We start from the raw sequence: 23634 nt of genomic DNA on the forward strand, positions 1-23634 counted from the left end.
TGTTGTAGGCAGGTCAAGGGGTCTGTAAAACAGCTTCGATTGGGCTAGTGCCCCCAACAATTTTGGGTAACCAAACTTGCAAGAAAATGTTAACCAACAAAAGGAGAGGCAGAGCATGTTATCATCTCATATCCCTGGAGCTTTTCCATCTGAAACACAAGTCCACAGGCAATCTGGCAGAGATGGAATCAGATCTAAAACCAGTATTTTTGGAAAAGTACTTTATCTCATTGTACATAATATAAGGATTAGGGCTAGGAATACTTGTGTGTGGATGTGTCTACATTATGGGGTCTTTGGAGGCATCACAGCTTGTCACCTCATTCTCCATTCCACCTCGTCCTATTGGGGCAGATCATACATACTTGGCATTTTCACTAGCCGGATCACCAGTATCACCAGCCCCCCACATATCGACGCCACACACTACCATCTACTTCACACATGACATGGCAAACATATACACTGGCAGGGTAGAGGATGGGCTCCTACTCATGGATCCCCTGGCACCTATGAATACCATTACAGCCCAGCTGGCATCACTCCTACACATAGCTGCATTACAGAGCTTCCCACATCGTGTCCACTCAGGAGAGCCTGCGAGATCTGGGACTATGCCCCAGAACAGATGGTATAATGACGAGTGCAGAGCCCTATACTCACGGCTCCGCATACAGAGAGCCTTGGGAGCCATCACAGAGCAGGAGTCGAGGAGAGAGATGAGGAGACTTACTCGCCGCAAAAGGCGGGCCTTCGCAGAGATACAGGAGCTAGAGATCTTTCATTTCTTCATGAGTAGAGATAGCCCTATCTCATGGCGGCACTTCAGAGAGCCCCGGACACCGACACCTATTGCAGACCCACAGACATGGCACACATATGCAGGCCTATACCACGCCCCAGAGCAGCCACCTATACCTCAGCCACCACAGGAGCCTCGACCTACCATAGCTAGCTTCTTTACCCACTCGATGGTAAAGGAAGCTATCCGCCACCTACAGTATGGACGGGCCGCCGACCATATGGCATAGTTACTAGGGGACAGGGACGGCTAAAGGTAGGGAACGGGGACGGGGGGTGGGGACGGCACTCAAAATTGTTAATTTTAGAGGAGTAAAGAATCAAGATTAATCAATCAATAACAACAAGCTTTCTAACTCCAAAAGTTATGAATCATGATACACATTACATTTAAAATCTGCCCGCACGAGAAGAGGATGCCATGAATAGTTAGTAACTTAGTAGTAGTCTAGTAGAAGAGGGTGGACTCTGGAGAGAGCTTAGAGGGTAGAGTAGGAGAAGAAGTAGAGGGAAGATTGAAGTAGTCTAGTAGGAGAGGGAGATAGTGGAGAGGAAAGCTTGAGTAGGAGAGGGAGATGGTGGAGAGGAACTCAAGTCTTGGAAGGCTTGAGTAGAAGAGGAGTAGCTTGTAGCCCATTATATAGTATATGGCAGCTGGCTCTCTCTCTCTCTCTCTCTCTCTCTCTCTCTCTCTCAAACTCTCAAACGGCCAGCCGCCAACGGCTAGTAGCCGTTATTTGAAAAAAAAACGGCTGGAAATGTAGCCGTTGTGCAGCCGTCCCCGTCCTCGAATGACAACGTCCCCCCGTTCCCACGGGGGGACGGGCGTCCCCTGGTCACGTCCCGTTCGTACCGCCCCCTGGCCGTCCCCAGGCCGTTACGCAAGTGTCCTTGCTCGGGACGGCGTTCCCACGTCCCACGTGGCCGTCCCGCCGTCCCCCTGTCACTATGCCATATGGGCCTGCAAGGTGAGCATCTCATATATGCAGTAGATTCTTTGGCTCCTTTTCTTGCACACCTGTTTAACAGGGCACTAGCAGAGGGTTTGCCTGCGACGGAGTGGACGATGCACACCATTGATGGAGTTGATTTAGCAGGTACCTCAGTACATATTATGCTTTATGCTGATGATATTGTATTAGTGTCTGAGTCTCCAATAGGTCTACAGCCACATCTACATGCACTCGATGATTTCTGCACAGAGTCTTCCTGTGAACCTTGGGAAAACCAAGGTTATGGTCTTTCATACATGGAGACAGGGCAGGAGTCAGCTGACATTCACTCTCGCAGGACGCCAGGTGGAGGTGGTGACATCATACGTGTACCTAGGGGTTACCTTCTCTGCAGCAGCCACAGGCTTCACCATGGGTTCAGCAGCCAGAGCTAGATTGACACGGGGATATGCAGCATTGGCTATGCTAGAGAGATAATGCCACCAGGAGCATTTTCAGGAGCCCGGACGAAGGGTGGCTATTTGACACATTAGTCACACCGGCACTGATGTATGGAACAACGGTATGGGCACCAGGCCTTGCTACCCATTGGTGGACACAGATAGAGAGACCACAGGCCCTCATGATGGCACGCATGATACGCAGCAAATCATCAGTACCTCATGACATTATCCGAGCAGAGTTTGTTGCGCCTCCTATGATGGTAGAGGCCATATTCCAGACTACTATATGCCTGCTAGACAGATTCAGAGAGATGCCACAGGACAGATTGTCATACAGAGCTTTTGAGGCATCTAGACAATTGGCTGAGGCAGGAGAGAGAGGATCATGGTATGCACAGGTCACACATTGGTTCTCACAGCATGGCCTAGACATGGATCATCTACCACCATTCCAGTATGACAAGGATGCACCACATATCTGTCTCTCTCATAGTGAGAGGAACAGAGTATTGAAACAAGACCTATGGCAGCTCTATATACACGAGAAACATATATATCGCCTACACAACCTCTTCCACCAAAGATGCTATACTACAGAGATCACTTCATGAGTATCACTGATGATGGATTTATAGAGAGGCCTAGATACATGGAGGGCTTCTTACCACACGGCTCCCGAGTGGCTATTGGTCAGCTTAGAGTTTCATCACATCGATTGGAGATCGAGACTGGCAGAGCAGCACGGATCCCCCGAGAGGAGAGGGTATGCAGATTGTGCAGAGAGGAGGTGGAGAGTGAGGAGCATTATGTATGCAGATGCAGAGCATATACAGCCATCAGAGAGAGAGATCCCATTTTATTCAGAGAGCCACATTCCCTACGCCAAATCTTTGAGGCAGCAGACCAACGCATACTGAGAGATTCATTCTAGACATACAGCGTCACAGAGAGACGTCATTACAGGCTCAGACAGCTCCAGAGGGGGGACGACAGACACAGATTACTACATTTTTTCAGAGATCCATCCCACTCCCAGCCCCTACACGGCAGGGAATTGCTCTCCAGAGAGCAGAGACACTAAGAGCCCGCAAGAGACAGAGGACACCTGGCTTTCGGACACCACGCCTATACCAGAGAGAGATGACAGAGATCAGAGCTCAATTTCACAGAGAGGGTGCGGAGCGACTGGCTCGCTGCAGAGCAGACCCAGGCATGTTCTTCAGGGAGCTGTGGACACCCCCTTCATTGATGTATACCATTTTATACCCCCAGTATGGTACAGGATGGAGCTAGCTAGGTTGCATATCATGATTGTATACTCCATGCATATAGCTTTGCATTCTCCTAGTAGTAGAGCTCCATCCCCTCCCCCACTCATTGTACTTATTGCACACCCAGATTCAGCTTTTTAGTTCAGTACTTTTTCATTTTGTTGGGATGACAGAGGATACCTCATACAGGTACACCGATTTGTCTCATAGGCCGAGTTCGGTCTTTTGGAAGACGTTAATAAAATCTTTCTTTCTTTCTTTCTCTCTCTCTCTCTTAGCGCTTGCAGAGTGCTAGTAGTTTAACACTACATGAGCCGGTCATTGACAAGTGAGGGACTCTGTGAAGGAGAGAGATAGTGAATCAGTCATATGCCCTCTTTACCCTACAATCTTTGACCTCCGTGGATGGATTGCTGGGTCTTACTGGCTGCACTAGCATAATTCCCATAGTTTTTCTGCACAAACATCCCACAAACCGCAAACCTACTTGCAGATATTGTCACTTGAGATTTGACAACCGAATAAGAGACGTGCAGGCATCCAGCTCAAGTAAGACTTCAATTGGCTCAAAGTTTCCACATATCAGTACCTCATGGTCAACAGCAGTCAAGACATTGTGCACAATATCTACAGTCCACAGAATCCAGATGCACAACACAGCAATAAACTTGCACATGCACACGCACACACACATGCAAATACACAAGCATACGCACGCATATATAGCTCATACAATTACCCTAGTTTCAAATACATCCCATGTAACAAGATGGCACTCTTCTAACCTTGTACGAGATCTGCAAAAATGACAACTCACCAAAATTTACAAGATCCCAAAGGTGCTCCAAATTCTGTATTCAAAACACAATAAGAGGGTACCTTAAACTTCTACACTCACTTTCATGCGTTCATCTTCAACAAAGCCAAAATGGCGCCTCGCAAGGTCACCAACAACAGGATCTAGCTCCATCACCTGCTTGTTAACATATTTAACTTGAGGTCTACTAGAAGCAGAGAAACCATGTGAAACAATCTATTGCAGTGCATATCTACCTCAATCTTCCCAAAAGGCATGTGTTTGTGTAAGAACATCGGAAGAAGCCCAGCTCCAAGTCCAACAACTACCACTCTCACCTAATCAGGTCAAGATCTCAGCTTTCAAGCAAGGAGAAACAAAAAATGTGTGCACACAGAGAGAGAGAGAGAGAGAGAGAGAGAGAGTACCGATTCACGTGAAGAAATCCAACTCTCAAGATTTGATGCGATCAATGACAATCCAGCTATCATTACAGCATGGTATGGACTAGCCAAAAAGCTATGATCCACTTGGAAATCATCACCTGGACATTTGAAAATAAGATGAAGAGAGACAAAAAAAAGGCTATTTGATAGAAGGGAACCACTCAATGAATCCATTCATGAGCATGCACCCATAGTAGTCTGCATCCACGAGGGGAATAGGAAGCAGCACATACCAAGGGAGGCCAAAGGTGGTGCACCCACCCCTCTCCCTGTAAGCCGCCTGATAGATTGTATGGAGCGGACTGTTGGAGAGGGCAGCCTTGAAGGGGCACCCGATTGTTTGGCAGGCCCGACCACACTGCTCCCTTCTGAAGCCACTCTAACTTGGCCTAGCTAAGAGCCAATCCTTATCCCAGGCCTAGCAATAAGTAGGTATCAGCTCATTACCTGAGAGCTCACCCTTATCACCAGTCTTTGTTTTCATTGACTTGCTCCCCTTGCCTCCAGCTTTGCTCTTCTTGTGGCTTTTGGACGGAAATTTTATGAGCAGTGCCTCTGACTGAATCATATTGGGATTCCGCCGAAAAGCAAGCCGACGATAATACTCTTGTTGAGCATTATTATTGGTCTTCTCATTCGTGAGTACCACATTCTCCACAAGGATGGCACCTGTCAAAGAAGACTCTACCTGCATCAAAATCGAAATTAGCATGCACAGCAACACACCTTTTGAAAACCATCTGAGAGCGATACATAGACTCTTCCTATACCTCCTCCAAAATGACTCTCTTCAAAACTCCATCACTGCACATTAAGTATCTGCAACAACGGGCAATTACCTAAGTGAGTGGATGGAATATATCATGCCTTTCCTCCAACAGCCGAAGCGACGTGCTCAATGGCTGTTCTTGAAATGGCTCAGTCTTTTAGTACAACAATAAACACAAAAGAGAGAAAAGCAAGAAAAAGAAATGCTAAATACAGGCTAATTACGGAGTATGGTGCCATCTATACTTACGGTATGCTTACGCCAACCTTACAGTCAAGTGGTAGCAGATCTTGTACAAGTGGTGAAAGATCATTCTGGGGGAAAAAAATTAAACCATTTCACTGGTCAGCGTAATTCTCAAGACAAATGCACCTACGCCTAACTTGCGTATGACTTAATGAAATCTTCATGCAAAACAAGTACCTAGCTTTTTGGCATTCAGGCTTAGATGTAAAACCATGGATACACTCTTAACTACCTGAATAACTTCCATGCTTCCAGAATAGAAATCTGTATCAAGAAAAACCTGCACAATGATAAGGAACTTTGCTCAATAGACATCACTTAGCAAAGGCCGCCCTTGTAAACAAAGCTAAAGTTCCAGCAACGCACATCAAGTATGTCAGCTCACCATGATGAGACGGCTTGCTTTGGCACTCTCTACAACCTGCCACTGTCCTTCTTCAGAAGAGAAAAGCCATTCATGTCTCCTTCCCTGCATATACAAGGCTTTATTAGAGAAAAGCATTATCTTTACAGTAAAGTGAACGGTATACAATAGAACAGAACATCAAAACAGACCTTTGGAACCAAAAACACAGCGCATTTATATTGGGACGTTTTGGAACCTTCTGGTGCATCTAAAATCACAGATGAATAGCTCGAGTGTGAGATATCCTTTCCGGCTAATACTTTGGCGACTCTACGACCTGGGATGATCTTTTCAAATGGATCTGCTGTTGATGTGGCTAATGCCTCGTCATCCTTAGCATCTATGATCAACGTCCGGATCAAATTCTCTCTTTGGACTATCTTTTTGAGAGAAGGCATCTGTGTTCCATCACACATGTGAATGAGAAGATAATAGACACTTAAAGCAAACATTATTCACTTGCATTTCAATGAACAATGGACATCAAATAGCATTGCTTTATGAATACCAATCCTTTTTGGAAAGCTTTGTTAGTTTTACAAACCAAGGGAAGAAACAGAGAATGCATTCACACATGCACAGCTTTACTGGTTGTTGATGGCTTTTGCTTGTCTGATTAAGAGAAAAAGAACACAAGAAAGCTACGGGTAAATACACTTACTTTGCATTCACAAAGGAGCTGGCAAGGGAACACCCAAGGGGCTGGGAATGGAGAACCAATAGTGCACAAACTACTCAAATTTAGAGGCTGGATCGGCACCCTTGTCAGCTGTTCTCAGGCTTACAACTTGCCTCAAACTAGGGCTACTGGGATGTAGCCTCTGGGAAAGAATGTTGAAAACCCTCATGGTTGTCAGCCTGCTCGGGCTGCCTGTCTTGCACAGTCTAGAACAGCACCCTATCTTACAACAGTCAGCAGTGCTCACATGGAGATTGGATTGGATTCACAGCCTCAACCCCATATTATAAACAACTAAAACGTTCTGATTATGCATACCAGAAGAAAAGACTTTGCTGCTGGGGTAACAAACTTGAGCTCAAAATGGGGTTCCGAAAACCCTGTGGACACTCGTAGGTTACCGTACATCATACAAAGAATAAAAACAGTTGAAGAAAACAGAAAAACACTCACCTGCTCCTCATAATCAGCGGCGTCTTCAGTTGCATCAAAAGACATTGTAACCAAAGAGCAAGAAGCGGGAAGATCCCTTGTTGCCACCACTAAGAAAGGCCTTAGTTTGAATCCGTGTGCTGCAGATATTTGTGGCACTCGATGGATACTCACAACCCAGCCACGCCTTAGAGTTGAGAGCAGCAGCTCTAACAACAATCATTCCAAATTCAAAAACAAAGCATGAATGGAATGGAAGATGTAGCACATAAAATTATTGTAATCAAACCATGAAAAATCGAATTTGGAATTGACTTTGCAAAAAGTGAATACCAATCACATGAGATTGTGCCAGTGTTATGCAAGCATATCTGCCTCCATAGACTAGTAACCGTTCAACCTGTTCCACCAAGATAATGATCAGCCTTAACAGATGCCCTCTGTAAAAACAACAATTTTAATAAATGCACAAAGAAAAACTCATACAAAGTGTTACAGACATCATGACGGGTTTGTGATGATACCTCCGAAAGAAACCGAGTCGCTTGGGTTGTCTCCTGACCTGGATCCCCCAGAAGTGCATCCAAACCACCTTTGTCGATGACGACATCGAAAGAAGCATCTGGAAACTGGAGATTGACTAACTATAAGCCCAGAAAATTAAGGAGCACAAGGCTCACTTTTTTCTATTTTTCACTTTAGGTTTGTGAAAGTTCACACCACACTCCAAAACACCTCCTCACAAAATTACTAATCATACCACATCATATCAATAATCGAGCACCATGCACTACAACCTTGTAGAACTGGCCAACCTCTTATCAAAGTTCTATTTTCACATGTTGAGTACGACCCTACTCGAGAATGCCGTAGGTTCAACCACTTATTCATTAGGTGGACTAACTTGTTATTATTCAAGGTTCAATTTCACATACTGCCCTATTTTTTGATTTTTTTAAAGGAGACGCAGCCCACTTTGTAACAATCGTCTACCATTAGAATTAACTCATATGGACTGCTAGAAGCTGGTTGTCAACAAAAGGCTCTGCCATAGTCGCAAAGAAACGTGTTTCATTCATTTTTTATGAAACGAAACGCTTCTTTCAAACGAAACACGATTCTTTCCTTCCCACCTGTTATCAGTACAATTGTGTGTTTTTTATCTAGGAAGCTACTGATGAGGACATCGAGGATGCTCCAAATTGAGGACTCTCGTCTTTGGGGCTATCCGGCTGTTAGCAGTCATCTCCTGTCCGTACACTATACCAGGGCCTCTTGTGTTTTCTGGTCATGGGCATTCCAGGGCTGGTCGTGCTACTGTCGGCCTGTTTTAGGCTGGCGGAGCAGCAGACCTGGGGCCATTTAAATGGCCCCTTGCCCCCACACTTCCCATTGTGTATTTCCGAGATTTTCTCTACTGTATATAGCAAAGTTACAAAGCTTCTCTCTCTCTCTCTTTCATCTGCGTTTTGCTCTCTACAGCAATTGTCTTCATTTCTGTTGTGCATTCTGACATGGTATCGGAGCCCCAGGTGGCTTGAAGCTTGGAGATAGTGGGACGTCGAGGGTTTGCTGGTTTGAGGTGCTGATTGAAGATTGTTTGGGCTGTACGGGACTTGGAGACCGGGTAGAAGGCGGCCATCACCGTTGGACAGCCACCTTGCATATTATTTGCAGCCTCTTCTTCTTCTTTTTTCCCACCCACCCTCCCTTCACAAGACCTTGTGAACCCTTGAGATGGCAGACTTGCTTGAGATGGCTAAGAAGCACGTGAAGATCCCAACGCTCCCCACGTTCGCGGTGGACCAACAGTCGGACGGGAACAACTACAGCATATGGAAGGTAATGATGGAGTCCATTTTGGAGTCTTATGACTTGGTTGATTTCATTGTTATAGGGATTCTACGGCTGGAGTTGGAAGACGGGGAGTTACCCTCTATACAGAAGGAACGGGAGGCTCAGGCATAGTTATGGGATCGTGTAAATGCCCACGTCCGTTCTTTCATCTTCCTAAATTGCACACCACAGGTGATCAATCACATAAAGCATATGACGCTCACCAGAAGGATTTGGCAGCATTTGGCTTCTCTGTACAACAGGGTATCACCCATGAAGAGGATCTCCATGGAAGTTCAAATGCGGGTGAGCACATCAACAAGTTGCAAGCTCTTCAACAAGAGATTCTCCAGGCAAGGAAAGAGATATCATCAGAGGCTATGGTTGCCTTCTCAATACTCAGCATTTTACTCCTCTTTGATCACCAGCGGCAGGCTCAGTACCATCACGTGGGAGAAGCTTGTGCCAATGGTCTTGGACCAGGAAGAGCGATTTACAAACCCTCCACAGGGCAGAGGTTCTGAGGCCTTGACTGGCCAGCGGCGGTCGAAAGGCCGTAACAACAATAACAAGGGCAAAGGGAAGTCTTCATCGGAGAAGTCTTCTGAGAAGAAGCCCGATTCAAACCGTGAGAAACTGATGCTGAGCGGACCTATAACGATTGTGGCGAGAAAGGTCACTATTGGAGGAAGTGTCCCAAGCGGAATAACGGGAAGAGTGCTAATTCTTCGGCTTCAGCTGCAAAGACTCCAGCCTTTCTGCACTTGGAGATTTTGGACACCGATGCTTCATCTTCTTCGAGCGAGGAGGCAGTTGGCTTCACCGCCAGGGATACTCGGGAGTGGATTCTTGATCGTGGTGCTTCCAGGCACAGGACTCCTTCCCGTGATTTCTTACAGGATCTTAAGCGGCAGTCAAGTCGCATTTCATTGGCGACAATTCCACCATACCGATTCACAGTGAGGGCCGGATGGAGATCATTCTCGATGGCAGAGGGGGGAAGCATTCCTCTCGTGTTCTTTATGTTCCCACACTTGGTTTTTATTTGTTGTCAGTGCATGAGGTTTGCAAGACTGGCTTCCGGGTGGATTTTGAGGAGCATTTTGTTTCTCTACGGGACAGAGAGACACGCCAGGTTGTTTGGGAAAGCGGAGTGGAGAATGTCACAAACCCCTATATTCTAGGGACATGCGGATGCGTGTCAGGCCTAGAAACATGCGGATGCATGTATGTATTATACCTGGGCATGTGTATGGATCATATGAGTGGATGCATATGAGTCCAAGGACATGGCAGGACATTTGTGGACTTTCGAGCGGTGCCCGTGTGGATTCCGGCCATGCACACATGGTGTGTTATGATGGCAGGCGGAATATTTTCAAGTAACAGAAATGCTTATGGAACTCCAGGTTATCTATGCCTGCGAGTGATTGTTTTATCTTGTTACTTGAGCCCACCTCTCATCCAACGATGGTCTGATGTAGCAGAGAGTGGGCTGCTGTCCCGATGGTGAGTGCTAAGAGGCAAAAATGCTGAAGTGCTCTATGTATAGCAGAGGGGGCTGCTGTCCCATGAGCTGTGGAGAAAACGCTGATGTGTTGATGTAAGCACTGATGATCTGCTAATGATAAATGCTGATGTAGGCACTGATGGTGTGCTGATGTAAGGCTGATGTAAACGCAGATGATAAACGCTGATGTCAGTGCTGATGTAAGCGCTGATGTAAAACGCTGAAGAATGCTGAAGTAAAACGCTGATATATGCTGATGTAAAGGATGTAGTAGAGAGGGCTGCTGTCCCACGGTGTGGCCTGTAGCAGAGGGTGGGCTGCTGTCCTGATGTGTGGCCAGACCAGAAATGCTGATGTGCTGAATGTCAGGCGAGGAGGATGAAGGTATGTTGTGTAGAGCTCGACAGAATCAGCAGCAATAGCAACATATGGTACTGGATATGTGCAATGAAGTGGTACACTTGGTGAAGTGATGAGGCAAGGCTATATATACCAAGGGGGGGTGCTGGTCGGTCAGCCTAAAGGCTGTAGGCCAGCAGCCAAGACAAAAAACCCCCAAATAAATGTCAGAATGCGCAGCGGAGATGATGACCAGATTTGGGAACACAAGAGCAAAACGCAATGCAGAAAAAAATAACAGCACACGAGAGAGAGAGAGAGAGTGGTAGAGGTGTGTAACTCTGCTCTATATACACAAGAAGATCCCGAGAATGATACAAAACTGGCAAGGGGCTGTGGGGCCATTTTATATGGCCCCAATGATGCAGTCGGCCTGTAGAAAGGCAGCCGACAGGACAAAAAGCTCCACGACTTGCTGATGTGTACAGTCGGCCATTAGAAGGGGTGTCGGCCAGCATCTGTGAAGTCCACGACTCATGCAAATCAGTCGGGCTCCAGTATGCACACTGATGCAGTCGGCCAACAACAGGGTCCTCTTGCCACCACAGGGCAACCACCCAAGCCAAGAAAAATAGGGAAAAAATGGGGGAAAAATACAGAGAGTGGGGAAAAATGAGAAAACACCTAATAAGGGCGGGCACACCCACAACAAAGGCCTTGGTTTATATGTATAGACAGGAGATGACTTCTAACCATAGTTACCACGGAACGGGAACGTCGGATGCTGGAACAAGAGCGGGAGCGGATCGGGAACGTCGGGAAACGCCATGCCATATGACATGTCAGCATATGACATAAAATGACAAAACATTTAAAATATCCAAGATTAAACTTTAAAGTCTTAAACATTAAAAATTTGAAGAGTCCAGACTCCAAATAGAAACTGAAAAGAAAGTACATCGCATGTGGATATATAGAAACTGAAAAAGAAAGTACATCGCATGACAAGTACAAAACTAGCCTCAAGGGCCAAGGTAACTGGTGAGTCAAAGACTAGTCATCATCAGCAAGTGGGATCTCATCCTCCTGTCCAGGCTGTCCCTCAATCTGCTCATCCTCATGCTGCTCCACATCATCCTCTCCCTCTGGCTGATCCTCACCATCATTGTCATCAAGATCAAGGCAAAATCCAATAAATGGCTCTGGAGTACACTCAGCCCTGAACTTGTTAAGCAAACGCAAGTTTGCATTAACAAATACAAGGTCATTTGCCTTCTGGACACCAAGCCTGTTCCTCTTCTTGCTTGCAATGTTCCCAAAACTGCTCCATAAGCGCTCACATGGCGAGGAGCTAGCACCCTGGCTAAGCACTCGAATGGCCAATCTTTGCAGCAATGGTGTATCTGCCCCATAATCCTCCCACCACCGTGCACTGGATATCTTGAACCTATCATTTTGTGCATCCTGCAAAGCGAAGAGGCCTCTCTTTTGTCGATAGAAGGAAAGGTCTTCACGAACCCTCCTCCTATCATCTGCACTGGGTACAAGCTTCCTCAAGATATTCTCCCAACCCTGCACAACCTCTGCATCTGTCTCTTGTCCTTTGCCTTGAAATTATGGATCCACCACAAATGCAGCAGCCTCTAATGCAGAGTGATACTCTATCCACCTGCCTGTCGCAAGACGAGATAGCTCCTGTCTCCTACCCCCATCCAAAGTCTGTAGAGATAGGATTCTCTCAATCATCCTATCCATCCCCTCATACACCTTGCCAATGCAAGGCTCATCTCCATCAAGAAGCCTCAACATAAGAATGATTGGCCGCACAACCTGCAACAATACCTCAACAGTGTCCCAAAAAGTGTCATCAAGAACTATGGACCTGCATCGAATACCTGCCACTGAGGTACGCTCTCGCCATGCATCCCACTCCTCACAAACTACAAGCTGCCTCAAATGATTCTTCACTTCAAAAAGACGCTTTAGCATAAGGAAATTATCTGCAAAGCGTGTATCTGAATACTTTAAGAGATCCTTTGGGGATCTCTGTCGAAATACAGCCAAAATGTAGTGGTGGCGAGTGATAAATGAAACAATGTGATTGCCCATTTCAATAAAAGGCTCCACCCACTGCATCTTACCAATATCTTTGAGGAGATTGTTGAGCCCATGTGACATGCAAGGAGTGAAGCAAATATGTGGGTACCTATCCTCAATGATCCTCCCTGCTGCCCTGTTTGAGTTCTCTCCATCAGAAACAAACTGGATGACATTATTGGGACCCACGTAATCAATGGCTTCACTCCAAATATTTGCCAATCTCTCTGCAGTTTTGCCCGCCTCTGAATTGTCAATAGCTTTAATAAAAAAGCTACATCCTTTGGAGTACGCAAGGATACCCTGAATGGAGCGGCTCCTAGTGTCACTCCAACCATCACCCATGATAGTGACGCCACATCTACGCCATACATCTTGAATGGGTCCCAAGGCATCCTCTATGGCCGTCCTCTCTGTGGCTAGAAGTGTAGTGCGCAATGCCTCGGATGAGGGTGGAGCATAGCCAGGTCCGAAAGAAGCAATCTCCTTCACCATATTTGCAAAGTATGGGTTGCGGGCCTTTACCAAAGGAACATCTGCAGCATAAAAAAACCATGCCACTGATGCATCTACTTGTGCCCTCCTCCCAGGGTGCCATGATGCCACAAGACTAGCCTGCACTGGACCTCGTGAAGCCTGGGTCTAGGAAGCATTTGTTCCATGAGCGGATGGCTGTGGAGCAGCCCCAAATAATGGGGTAGATGCACTCGCTGAAGATGCCGCGCCTGCAGGTGTAGCTGATGATGATGTACCTCACGGATCAAGAACAGAGGGCCGACTCCCTACTGCATCAAGTCTATCTCCAAGTGCCTGCAATCGTATGATATCTGCTCCTGACACTATAGGGCAAACAGAAATGCCTTTGCCTCTAACCCCCAACAAATGGGCTCGCACACGATCCGTGCCTCTAGTCTTAATGGATCCACAAAAGTGGCACTTCCACTTGCGTGACCCTCCTCCTCTTGCACTATCATATCTGAAGATCCACCTCATTCCACCAAGGGGATCTGTTTTCTGCATCTATGCCACGAGGAGGTGCCATTGAAATTGATAAATGGCTGAAAATTAAAAAAACATGCAAAATGCCCTTGCATGAGACATAAGTAAAGTGTCCACAAAGTGGAAAAAAAACGCAGCAAACTAGAATCTCCAAAATCCAATGTTCATTGCGTCAAATTTTAAATCTTACCTGCTCAAGACTCGAGTGCCACCCGAGCAAAAGAAGGGGCCAACTTGCCAAGGCCCAAGAGGAGGGGCCAAGAGGAGGTAGGGAGAGTGTGGGGCAGCCAAGGCTCAAGGTAGGGAGAGTGTGGGGCAGCCAAGAGGAAGGGTGGGATAGTAGGTGGAATGGAGAGTGTGGGGCAACCAAGGGGGCAGCCAAGAGGAAGGGTGGAGTGGTAGGGAGAGCACTCAAGCAGCAGGCTCAGCCAACAAAACAGGCGCAGCAGCGAATAGAAGCCGTATGCTGGATAAAAACTGCCGCTGCCGACTTAGCGAAAATGCGCACTTTTCGGAACGCCCGGAACGGGCGTTCCGCCCTAGCGTTCCGGTGTTCCGACAGCCGTTCCGCCACGTTCCCCTGCAACTGCGCCATTCCGGCTCCCGTTTCCGCGTTCCGGGCACGCCTTGAGCTTCGGAGCGGCGTTCCGGCATTCCAGGAAGGCGGAACGCCGTTCCGCGATAACTATGCTTCTAACACCCCCTCTCAGCTCCTGGCTGTGAAACCAACCACAGGGAGCTGGGGTGCCGCCTGAGCAAATCCTGAGATAGCATAGCGACTTCGTGAAGAGGTCCACCGTACTGTCCTCCGTCGAACAGAACTCTAGCAAGATGTCATCAGCAACGATCTGTTCACGAACAAAGTGCCTCTAGATGACCATGGGTTCCTCCAGTGGAAGCCCACCAGTGGAAGCCCAATCCTGCAATGCAACCTCAACAACCTCACCACCTCACGAGCAACATCACAAGCAGCCCGGTACACTGCCTCTATCATCGACAAGGCAAAAGATGACTGCCTCTTACTGCTCCAAAAAACTGCTCCTGGGCCGGAAGTAGATCTCCTCGTGTTCGGATCTCCTCCCCAAACTGAGTCACTCCAACCGTGGAGTCGGACTCCATCCAACAATCCCCCTCCTGTGTACAAGAGTCCATGATCCTTCGCATGCCGCAAAAACCACAAGAAACGCAATCCTGCCTCCCAAAGAGTCATCCACAACCATGAGCTCAACTGTCTCATCAGGAAGCTCCCGTCCAATCTGGTGTCCATCAACCAGATCAATGAACCATTCTGTTTCTGAGTCAAAGAGGCATCACACTGCTCACAAGAATCAACACCTGTTACGGTGCAAAACCAAGTTCTGGAAACCTGCTGAAGACCACGCAAGGCCTTCTGAAACCTGTCAACCACCCCCTCTGAATCCGGAACCACAAAGCCTAGAGAAACCACCTCCTTCTGCAAGTAATTAATTGCCACCTGCTTGGCTTTCCAAAAGGTCCCCGTGGAAAGAACATCCTCATCTACAAAAGTTTCTTTGTCCCGAATACTACGAGACATCAGAGCATAAGTTACCTGTTCAGTTTCCTCTGACTGACGAACACAAGAACCACCAACATCAGTACTGGAAAGTTCCTACCAACTGCTGCCATCTACTGGCAAGCTATCCACCATCTGGTCCCGGAAAGCCTGCACCTGCAGCGTATCCACACTTAAGTGGCCATTACCAGACTGCCACTCATCACAAAACCCGAGGACCGGGGAGAGAGAGTGCTGAAAGCTTGTAAACTCCATTCTCCACTCCGCCTTCCCAAACCACCTGGCCTGTTGCTTTGTCCTCGGGAGCAACAAAATGCTCATCAAACTCCACCCGTACGCCAGTCTTGCAAACCTGATGCACTGACAACAGATAAAAACCAAGTGACGGAACATACAACACCTGGGAGGAATGCTTCCCCCCTCTGCCATCGGGAACTATCTCCAACCTGCCCTCACTGTGAACTGGGATAGTGGATGTATCTCCAGTAAGAATGTGACCAGAATACCTGCAGAGATCCTGTAAATCTGAACGGGGAGGAGACATGTGCCTGGAAGCACCACTGTCTAGAATCCACTCCCGAGTATCCGTTGCGGAGAATCCTCCAATCTCCTCCCTGCTTGAAGAAAATGAAACATCGGTGTCCATCACCTCCAGGTGCATCACCTCCAGGTGCATAAAAGCCGGAGTTTTCATGATTGCTGTTGAGGAATCTTCACCCTTCTCAGTCTTCCGCTTGGGACACTGCCTCCAATAGTGGCCTTTCTCGCCACAATCATTACAGGTCCTCTCTGCCTTTAGTTTCTCGCGGTTAGCATCGGAATTCTTCTCAGAAGACTTCTCCGAGGAAGCCTTTCCTTTGCCCGTGTTACGGCCTTTCGACCGTTGGCCAGTTAAGGCCTCCGAACCTCCACCCTGAGGAGGGGTGAATCGTTCCTCCTGGTCCAGGACCATGGGCACAAGCTCCTCCCACGTGATGGTGTTGAGCCTGCCACTAGTAATCAAAGACGAGTAAAATGCTGAGTACTGAGAGGACAAGTGTGACAGCAACGTTATGGCCATGTCCTCTAACGATATCTCCTTCCCAGCCTGAAGAACTTCCTGCTGAAGAGCCTGCAGCTTGTTAATATGCTCCCGCATCGTCAACGACTTTGCAGGGCTCATAACCCGCATCTGTACTTCCAAGGAAATCCCTGGCGTTGACACGATCCCACATCTGTGCCTGTGCCTCTCAGTCCTTCTTCATCGACAGTAACTCCCCTTCCTCTACTTCCGACCGTGGAACCCCAACAACGATGAAATTAGCGAGGTCTTAAGACTCCAGAACAGATTCCATCATAACCTTCCATATGCCGTAGTTGTTCCCGTCCAACTGACGGTCCACCGGGAACGTGGGGAGTGTCAGGATCTTCACATGCCTCTCGGCCATCTCAAACAGATCTGCCATTGCGGGGATGTACTCTGAAAAGGGTGGGTGGGTGGGAACAAAGAAGAACTAACACCTGCAAGTGGCTGTCCAGCAAATCAGCCCGCCGTCCTCTTGCTTCTCCTCTTCCCAAACAGTCCCGAACAGTCCACCAATCAGCAACACAACAGTCCCCCTCTTGCTCACACAAATCCCAAGAACTATCTAGAGCCTTGGTTCTGATACCATGTCAGAATGCGCAGCGGAGATGATGACCAGATCTAGGAACACAAGAGCAAAACGCAATGCAGAAAAAAATAACAGCACAAGAGAGAGAGAGAGAGTGATAGAGGCATGTAACTCTACTCTATATACACAAGAAGATCCCGAGAATGATACAAAACTGGCAAGGGACCGTGGGGCCATTTTCAGTGATGCAGTCGGCCTATAGAAAGGCAGCCGATAGGACAAAAAGCTCCACGACTAGCTGATGTGTACAGTCGGCCAGCAGGCAGCAGGGGTGTCAGCCAGCATCTGTGAAGTCCACGACTCATGCAAATCAGTTGGCCAGCTCCAGTATGTACACTGATGCAGTCGGCCAACAACAGGGTCCTCCTGCCACCACAGGGCAACCACCCAAGCCAAGAAAAATAGGAAAAAATGGGGGAAAATACGGAGAGTAGGGAAAAATGAGAAAACACCTAATAAGGGTGGGCACACCCACAACAAAGGCCCTGGTGTATATGTATAGACAGGAGATGACTTCTAACAATAAATACCCAAAAAAAATCTCCTTTTTAGGGTTGGGAAAAATACTGTTTTCACATAGTAGTCACCTACTATACCTGTCAAATCCCCACCGGATCTCCTCGTGGAACGCTCGTGGTACATGACTCAAAACCTGCAACAAACAAACAAACAAGAAGGGGGTGCACGCATGACTCACCTCCCAACCACGACAGTCCTCGTGGGCAAGCCCACAAGACTTACCACCTCAAGTGCAACAGCACCCTTGTCACACCAGAGCCTGCATCACCTCATCTTCCGCTGCCACTACCACCTCAAAGTACCTCTGCTTCCACCAACGCGAGCCTTCGACACCGACTACCTCTCGGAGTGGTTTGCCTCACATCGACACGAGCCTTCTTCATCGACCGTGCTTCACCTCCGACATCATCTCTACCTCCGCACTGGTCTTTCTTCTCAGAGTACCTCACATCAAAGGGCTCTTGTGCATATGTTCATTCACCATTATATATAGACTCACTCACATATTTCATCATGTGTTGTTTTACTCTGATCACTCATACATCTGGTCCTTTCGTCCTTTTGCCCTCACAACCACAACACGTACAATAGGTACAAAAGGCAGCTACAACAGGTGCACAATAAGTATAGTACGCGGCTACAATAGGTGCACAATAAGTATAGCACGCGGCTACAATAGGTATAGTAGGTACCTACAACAAATACACAGCAAATACACACTGAAGCTGGTCGATTTGCAGAATAGAGAACAAGGGAGGGATGCGCCAACTACCAAATGTGTGATGGCATGAGAGAGAGAGAGAGAGAGTTGGTGGAGAGGAGGTGCAAGGAGTGCAATCCCCTCCTACCACATGGCAGTGCCCTTAAGTATAGGGTGGGCATTGCCCAAGCCATTAAATGACCTCACGTGGATGAGAAAGAAGCAAAGTGTGCCCAAGCTAGCTGGACAATAGTTAAGGAACTCGGCCTCGGGCACCGGCTAGCGGGTCCCAATATTTAAAGTGAGTGTGAACTCCTCAGGTTATAAAACCTTTGCAAATCTAAATAAGGTTAGAAACGATACTTATCACCTATTCACATGGCCACAAACTCAATCAGAAGAGAGGGCATACGCACGGTTCACATGTGGACGTCTCGAGTCCCTACCCGTGAGCTGGACATGTCAGCGCGCACGAGGCCTAGCCTCCCGTAGGTGACGCAAGCCCCGGCCCCAGTACGGCCGACACAAAGCTCCCTGGCCTCCCGTACCTTAGCACGAAATAGGGGAAGACCACTTAGGCGGCCAAATGGTGACAATAAAACCAAAAAGCTTCATACTTCATGTACATAAGATAGCTCAGACCAGTTCCAGATGGCTTCAATCTTTGCAGGATCCATCCTGACGCACTTTTTTGATACAATGTGCCCCAAATAGTGAATCTCGGAAAGGAACAATTCACTCTTTTTCGCATTGATAAAGAGCTTGTGTTGGGCTCCTTTTCCCTTCTACACCTACCCAACCCTTGAGTGTTTGGCCAAGCCAACCCCTAAACTATGGCCAACTGGTTTATCTTGATTCTAACCCCTAAACTATGGCCAGCTGGTTTATCTTGATTCTGTCCAAAATTTTATGTATCGAATGTTCTGGGCTTGACATATTCATAGGCCTATTACCTCCAGGCACTACTATCTCCCATCACAGACATATACCTGCACTACCCTAGTGCATCTCTGACTTTTGGCCTTGTCCCTTAAACCTTTATGCAAGTGAGGCTTACCATGACCATCTAATCTACTCTGTAGAGTGCAGGTCAAAAAACAATTCAGTTTGGTTTAATGCATGTACCAACCTGCTGATGTGTATTAGCACTTGAAGTGTGGGGAAAAAACCATTTGATGATCCTTATTAACCCTTGTTTAAATATTTAAAAAAATCCATTTGATGCTCCTTGTTAAAATCCCTATGTTCGATGTTCAGGATCTTTCCATCGCCTTTGCAAAACTAGAAAAGCTACCTAACTAGAACTACTAAGCTGCCCACTCTTCTTCTTTTTTCTGAAAAAAAGCGGTGCACATGGGTTACCTGCATCTCAGCCATGTCCATAACTCTCCACTTCATTTCTGGCCGTTGACGCAAGTGCTTCTTGAGCATCTCGACAATCACCTCCTTGGAGAAGTCTATGTTCACAATGTGCTTAAAGCCAACATCATAGAGCCTCGCCGAGAGCTCAGAGTTACCACAGCCGGGGATCAGAATCCTCAGCGATCGGTCTGCTGAACCCGCCAATCCACATTGCTGTGCAAGCAACTCTGCAAAGTCGGAGAAGTCTCCATACCATTCAAAAGGATTCCCGTCTCTCACCTTGAAGAAGTTTTCCCAGTACTCCAGGTCGTTGAAATCGCAAGGTTTCTGAGGCTCCATCTTTCTAGCTTACAGAACCCAAAAAGTTTCTCTCTTCTCACAGCAGAAGAAACCCTGGAATGTCACAGGACTGCAAGATCCACTCTGCTGCAGAGGAAACCCTAGAATGTCATCCCCGGATATAATCTCTAGCAAAACAAACCCATGAATGTCATCCCTAAGGCAGGGGGGATTTCTGCACGGAAGAACGTATCATCTCGCCAACATCTGTTCACATGGACTACAAAAAGAAACCCTCTCGCCGTGGGTTCGGCAGCTCCAGGGTAGAGCTTGAGCAGCTCGCGGTCTATAGTTGGGAGCATTCCTCGGCACCGAGTTAGAGGTGCTTCTTTGAAGGGCAGCTCTTTAACAGGCGGATTCGATGCCCCAAAATAGAAGTTCAGAAATTTCGGGATCCTCGAGTCACCAGTCCCACGTGGATGTCACGTTGGCCACTTTCCACGTTGGCATCACAGCGTGGCCAACTCAATAGTTGGCAACCATGGCTTTAGCTCATATATAATGCTTTTTCAAACTCTGAAACAGCCATTGGAGGATTTTCTAAGCGCCCATAGAAATATAAAATGGGGCATAAGGGGAGAATCATGAGTTCTTGAGTTAAGGGGCACGTGCGATTGCATGCACCAGTACGGGGTTGGGTGGCCGACGTGCGTCTCGCGGATGGAGGGAGCAGCTCAGGATTGGGAGCAAGACGATGAAATGGATATAGAGGCAAAGAAGGTGCAGCCCGATTGGAGAGCAATTTTTTTTTTTTAGAAATAAGAAAAGTTAACAAAATCAAGAAAATAGACACTTATAGCTCCATTAAAAACAAAAAGTCAAAAAATCTGTCATTAGATGTTACAGATGTCATCAAGAAGGACATTATGCTAAAGACTACCTGATGAAAAAGAAGAACAAGTTCTTATCTACACCCACAACCGATGAGGACAATGGGCGACATTCGAACAAAGTCTGTGTTACTTGGAATACTCTTCTAAAGATGCCTAAAGTATTGGAGGTGGAGCTAGGGGAGTTAGGGAAGATGGAGTTGAAACTGAAATTTGGAGTTTTTTCAAGGGTCTGCTTTAGATGTAGTGGCTTTGGCCACATTTCCAGAAACTATGGCTTGGGAAAAAATGTGGAGATGGGTGGGGAGGGGAGGAAGGAAGGAAGAGGAAACGAGTGGAGGGGATAAAGTTGGGACCAACGATAAACTTGGCGCGATAAAGAAGGGAAGGGGAAGGGAAAGATGGTATTGGAGGAAAGGGGGTCTGAGGAGCAAGGTTGGAGTAAGGTAAGGGACTAAGTAAAAGGGGGATGTAGTCTTAGGCAAATTAAAGGGGAGGCAAGAAAAAGTCAAAACAAAATTGAGGGGAAGAGTGCATTGGGTGGCAAATCCCTAGATGGCTCGGGACCTTCTCTTTATTCTAATCCTTTTAGCCCGTTAGGAGTAGACGATAGTGAAACATCTTCCATGGGAAGATTCAATTGGAAGGTTGAGACTGCATGGAGGGATATTCAACAAGGAACTAGGGGTCAGGGAGAAGGGCTAGCTCGAGAAGAGGAGGCTGAAGTGGATATGGTATCGACTAATGTTCCTTAATGAATAGGAGATGTGAAGTGAAGGGGTGTACCTAGAATGTGAAGGGATTAAGCGATAAGAAGAAGAACTTGGCCTTTTGGTAGGTTAGTGAAGGCTTGGGGGATGTTAGTGATGCGGTTCAGGAACATAATCTATTTGGTTTGAAGTGTTGGAGAAAAGATAGGTTTTTGGATTGGATAGTTTTGTATGGGGGAGTGAATTCAGGCTTTAGTGCTATTTTGACTTAAAACCTAGTATTGTAGCTAATCATCCCAATGGTAGACTCAAAAATTTACCCCTCCTCTAGCTCAGTCTGATGCAAGAATAGCTAGGAAATAAAATGAATGATAATTCTTTTACTAAGGTAGTTCAGGCCTTACAAACTGGGATAGGTTGAGTTGCTTTCAACCTGCTAAGAATGTTAGTACATACTAGGGCAACCTAACAAATTTTGAAATGTGGTAGGGTTACATTGGGAAAGACCTGAAGACAAGGTACCCAAAGTTTGGACCTAAAACTAGAAGATAGTATTTGAAAGAGACGCATCTAGTTTACACATTAATGCCCCTGATTGACAACCCTATTGGCATGAGACCTGATTTGAAGATATGCACTAAGGGGGACTATATGGAGGAGCAAACTCCCAAGGGTTGCACTACTGACTCTTTGCTTGTGGCATGTATGTAGTTGGGTTATCATATATCTTGGGAACATTCATCTTTTGTTTGGGAGGAGGAGAGGTGGGACCAAATTTATAACCTGCTTAATAGTGATTGGAAGTAGGATGGGTGTGACAGTAGTAAAAAGAGGTCTTTTGTAAATGGGTGTGACAGTAGTAAAAAGAGGTCTTTTGTAAATGACTACCCTTATCTTATAAATATAACTATCTTATGTTCCCAATATATATATATATATATAATGGGTTTTTTTATCCCCAACCAGCTCTGCAACTGGTTGTAATTTTCCTTTGGTACATGGAAATAGGCCCTAACACTTTGGGAGTTACGGACATGCTTAGCAATGTTCAAATAGATTGGGCTCATGTAGCCAATCCACGCCTCACCATGAATTAAGGACCATTCTTTCTTTAAGCAAAAGCATGCCTTTGAATGCAACACACAGAAATACATGTCTAAGAGACGTGCAAAATTCACCGAAGCCAAGTAGCATTCAATTCTCAATCTTCTTACCTGATTCAAAAGGTTATTGCAACATTAAAGACTTGTTAAGAGTACATGCAAGGACTCTTCTTCTTCTTCTTCTTTAGGAATTCATCTTACTCATCACCTCTGCAATCTAGCTAGGACTAGTGGTTAATAATGGCACGTGTGAACAAGTTAATTTAAAATATAAATAGCATGTGGTTAATAATGGCATGTGCGAACAAGTCAATGTAAAATATTAACTTCCTTCCAAAAGGGAAATATTTAAGTTTTCAACATAGACTAGGCTGAATAAGATTGGTAAACATGGAACATAAATCATCGATTTAATTTATATATGTGTCACCCCATGTTGATTAGCAAGCTGAAGATATGCTTTATATATTTGTCACCCCATGTTGATTAACAAGCTGAAGATATGCCAATTACTATTATTTTTTAGACTTAAGACTAGAAAAAGTGGTCCGAGACTATTTTTAAGTTTTGCATTGCCTAGTGTGAAAGGTGGCATTTATATAGAAGTCACTTTGACATTAAGCAATGCACTTTCGTTCAATTACACAATAAAATATTTATGAGCTCTCCTTATTCTCTCTTCTTGCTTGCTTGTGTTTTGTCAATTCTTGCATGCTTGATGGTTTTCTTGCTTGAATACATTTGAGTGTAGGCTTCTCCCACCTCACATATTCAACAAACCTCTTGTGAGAAAGGATCACTGTCAAGGATCTTCTCTTCTTGCCTCCATCTAGACAAAGAGACATCTTCCTCCACCCTCTTA

At 46.5% G+C, this 23634-nt stretch overlaps 1 protein-coding gene across 2 annotated transcripts in view; it reads right to left on the reverse strand.

Annotated features, from left to right (window-relative positions):
- LOC147610199 (S-adenosyl-L-methionine-dependent methyltransferases superfamily protein) overlaps window positions 1-20498 on the reverse strand; it is a 34822-nt gene extending 14324 nt beyond the window's left edge. The window contains exons 1-13 of one of the 2 annotated variants that reach the window (XM_086786609.1): window positions 19791-20498; window positions 7767-7871; window positions 7576-7642; window positions 7264-7451; window positions 6281-6529; window positions 6111-6194; window positions 5958-6005; window positions 5729-5793; window positions 5481-5529; window positions 5158-5398; window positions 4693-4808; window positions 4522-4602; window positions 4367-4441 (exon numbers count right to left, since the gene is read on the reverse strand). In XM_086786609.1, coding sequence (XP_086642735.1) covers window positions 4367-4441; window positions 4522-4602; window positions 4693-4808; window positions 5158-5398; window positions 5481-5529; window positions 5729-5793; window positions 5958-6005; window positions 6111-6194; window positions 6281-6529; window positions 7264-7451; window positions 7576-7642; window positions 7767-7871; window positions 19791-20129 — 1707 coding nt within the window. In that variant the 5' untranslated portion in view covers window positions 20130-20498. Of the gene's footprint in view, window positions 1-4347; window positions 4442-4521; window positions 4603-4692; window positions 4809-5157; window positions 5399-5480; window positions 5530-5728; window positions 5794-5957; window positions 6006-6110; window positions 6195-6280; window positions 6530-7263; window positions 7452-7575; window positions 7643-7766; window positions 7872-19790 lie in introns of both variants that reach the window. The other variant, XM_086786610.1, reaches the window with a different exon arrangement.
- Window positions 20499-23634: the final 3136 nt, after the last annotated feature.

Source organism: Cibotium barometz, chromosome 49, assembly GCF_041138505.1.
Source record: "Cibotium barometz isolate CiBa-2024 chromosome 49, ASM4113850v1, whole genome shotgun sequence".
Lineage (NCBI taxonomy): Eukaryota > Viridiplantae > Streptophyta > Polypodiopsida > Cyatheales > Cibotiaceae > Cibotium > Cibotium barometz.